A 3,465-nucleotide genomic window follows, 5' to 3' on the forward strand; every position below is an offset into this window, starting at 1 on the left:
CCCGCCGCCGCACGGCGTAAGCGACCCCGTCCAACATCACGGCGTCGCCGCTGGCCCACGCCGCAGCGCCCCTGCTGCCTGCAACGCTGCCCCCAGCCGCCCCGCCAGGTCCCGGCAGAGGCTGTTGGCTCTGAACCTTAAAAGCCTCAGCCTCAGCCTCTGCCTCTGCTGCCGCCTCCGCCGCCGCCGCTGCTGACGACGCCTGCGGGCCAAAGCTTGCGGCGCCCTCGCCGCCCAATCCGAGCTCGCGCCACCCTTGGCCCCGCGCCCACTGCTGCTGCACTTCCAGTTGCAATGCCGCCTCCTGCAGCGCCCCACGCTGCCCCCCTTGCCGGCCGCGCGCGGGGCCCTCCTCGTCCCGCCCCTCCCCGCCGCAGCCGCCCCCGTCCGCGTCGCTCCCTGCGCCGCCCTCCCCCTCCCCCTCATCATCGCTCTCGTCCGAATCGAACGAGGGCACCCCGCGCCCCCTGCGCCGCCGGCCGCCGCCCGACGACCCCTGGGCGCCGCCGCCGCCGCGGGCCCCGCTGCCGGCGCGTCGGGCGCGGCCCGAGTCGATCTGGTGCCTGCGGTGGCAGCGGGTCGGCTTCGAATAACCAAGCTGGACAATGAACCAGCAAGTGCATGCGGGCGGGACGACAAACACGACTGTGTGCATGCTGACGCGGGCGCAGCGGCGAGGCGGGGGGCGCGGCCGCCGCGCACCATCGCGCGCGGCACTGCTGGCTGGTCCGGCCCTTGAGCAGCTGGCTGATGCGGGACCAGCTCGTGCCGTGCTGCGCGTGCAGCTCCAGCAGCCGTGCGTCCTCCTCGGGGCGCCAGGAGTCCTTGCGGGGGCAGGGGCGAGGGGGAGGGGGCGTCCCGGGAAGGGTCGGGGGTTGAGGGGGGGGGATGCGCGACGCGGCGTGGCAGTGGCGGCCGAGGTGCTTTGGTCTCCGCCCCACCACATCTGTGTGGATGGCCCTGCTCTGTCGCGTCCAACTCACCCCACCCTGCCGCACGCATCCACACCCAAACACACACGCGCGCGCGCACGCGCACACACACACGCGCGCAAACACACTGTCATTACCCCCTCAGCGCCCTGGCCGTCTCCCTCTCACCCGCTTCACACCCGGGTCGAGGTGGCGGCGCCAGCGCCCCATGCACTGCTGGTCGGTGCGGCCCGCCATCTGGCGCGCGACCTCGGCCCACTTGCCGACCCCCAAGGTGTTGACCAGGTCAACCAGGCGCGCGTCCTCTTCCCTGGTCCACTTGTCGCGGCGGATGTTCGGGTTGACCTGGGGACCGCGCATTGGTGGACGCGGCGGCGGCACCGTGATTGGGGGGGGAGGGGTGCGGGAGCCTAGGGGGTCGGTGGGAGCAGGACGCGACCCGTGGGCAAGGCAGAGCCCAGGTGCAGGGATAGGTAGGTGGGCTGGGCGGCGGGGAGCCGGGCGGAAGCTGGGCTGGATTGTGCTTCAAGCGCAGCATCGTCCTCGGGTACGCAGCAAACGCGGGTGACGTCGCGGCCGGCCCGGACGCTCACCTTGTGGCGCCACCTCTGGGCGCACTGCTGGCCGGTGCGGCCAGGGATGTAGCGCGCAACCTTGGTTAAGGAGGGGAGCGGGGGCGACGGGTGGGACTGCATGGCATCACCGAGGGGGCTTCGTGAGGGAAACACGAGGCACGGCCTTGGTAGCAGTGATGCTTGCACGCAGCCATGCAGCCGTGATATTAGGGGCGCGTCCGGGAGCATCTGGGTGTGCGCCGCACCTCGCTCCACTTGTTACCGAACATGCTCTGCGCGGTCAAACGACGCGGGGGGGGCAGCGGCGAGTGAGGCGCACATCAAGATCATTGCGGTGTGGATCCCTCCACATGTGCGGGGCGTGCCGGGCCAAAGTGGCCCGGGATCGCTGCATACAAAAGCATGTTTCGTCACACACAACGCCATCGGACTCATAGGCGCCAACAGCGGCAGGCAACAGCTGCATTGACCACCGAGGTATGGTCCACGCAGCATGTGGCTCTTCGCGGTTTGGAGCGGTTGCCGCGTCGCACCTGCCAATAAAACAGAAGTCCATCTTCTTCTTTGTCCCATGCTCCCATCTGAGACGTTGGGTGCAAGTATAGTACGGGGTAAGCGAGGCATTATTTTCACGAGGCATCCTGCTACCGACGGGGCCCTTGCGCAAGCCCCGCGCTACGTAGCGACATCCGAGCCGTCTTCACCACACCTTGAGAGCCATCTTGGGGGGCATCCTGCCGCGTTGGCGCAGGGCAGTGCGTGCTGAGCTCCTCGAGGGCTCCTTGAGGCATCAAGCCATCGTTAAGTTTATACAGATACTTTCTTAACAGCTATACACACGATCCTGCTCGCCCTGAATAGTTGTTGTGAGCTGCTGTTGTCAGAGCGGCCCGTTGAGTGCGGATTATACCACATACATGTGATTTATATTGATAGAGAGGGTATCCAACAATAAATGAACATTTCGAGTGAACGGACGCAGGTGTAAATGCGCCGACTTGATCTGCTCATCACCTCGACCCGCTCCCCGATCAATTGATGTACGCGTGTTATCCATCAAGATCTGATTCTTCAGGATATGATACAATATTATCGCTGCCAACGTCGCCCGCTGCTGCCCACACGCCCATCATCACCCTGGGCGTTCCCACTGTCGGTTGCACGTGACAACCGACGCGCCGATTTCTGGAATTCAGCTTTGATTAGCTCAGGTACGATAGTAAAGTCCTTGGTGGTCAAATATCTGCCCCCTGGTGTCAAGGACAGCTGACCGCAGTGCTGCTGTGTTTTGCGACAGTGTCCTGGGGAGGGTCCGCACTTGTACGCCCAGCCCGCTGCTGACCCAACTTTGCAAGGTTGTGGCATTTGCATCCAGCTTGTATGCGCTGTGCACATGTCCCCAGTTCAGGCAAGCACGCCAACAGACCAGGCTGTCTGGCATGTCAGCTCCGCCCCTGGTGGCCCTGCTGTAGTCAGCTCAAGTCAGGTGAGAGGTGCGGTCAAGTGCTCCATGAAAGCTGCTGAGCATTACCGTCGGCGCCATACTGCTCATAAGCTATTTGTGCACGTCGATCAAACACCTCCAACTCTCAATCCTTGCTGCATCACCGAAGTTTGTATTGTGATCTCGACGGATCAAATCTGTGCGCCTTCTCGAAACATGTTGCGGTCCCTAGGACGCTCCTTGCAGCGAATCGGACGCGCCCTAGCTGGGGAAGGTGCGTATTGTGCTCAGCGCGCCGCCCTGCGTTCCTGCTTGGACGCATGTGCCGTTGCTGCAAAGGCACAAGCGCATCGCTTGAGCGCGCCACAAATCTCGACACACCGTGCCCGTTCTTGCAGTAATGATTATGCCCAAACCAGTGGTGCTGTTCAAGTTTGACAACCAGAAGGAGGTGGACCGCTGGCAGGTGTACACAGACGCATACTTCGGCGGGCGCTCGCAGGCCGAGTGGCGG

At 64.5% G+C, this 3,465-nt stretch overlaps 1 protein-coding gene across 1 annotated transcript in view; it reads left to right on the top strand.

Moving 5' to 3' along the window:
• Window positions 1-3,351: 3,351 nt before the first annotated feature.
• Window positions 3,352-3,465, top strand: part of MNEG_11918 (hypothetical protein) — a gene marked incomplete at both ends in the record, with an annotated part of 1,998 nt that continues 1,884 nt past the window's right edge. Inside the window, one exon of the mRNA XM_014039609.1 lies at window positions 3,352-3,417. Coding sequence (XP_013895063.1) covers window positions 3,352-3,417 — 66 coding nt within the window. The remainder of the gene's footprint in view (window positions 3,418-3,465) is intronic.

Source organism: Monoraphidium neglectum, assembly GCF_000611645.1.
Source record: "Monoraphidium neglectum strain SAG 48.87 unplaced genomic scaffold scaffold02968, whole genome shotgun sequence".
NCBI lineage: Eukaryota > Viridiplantae > Chlorophyta > Chlorophyceae > Sphaeropleales > Selenastraceae > Monoraphidium > Monoraphidium neglectum.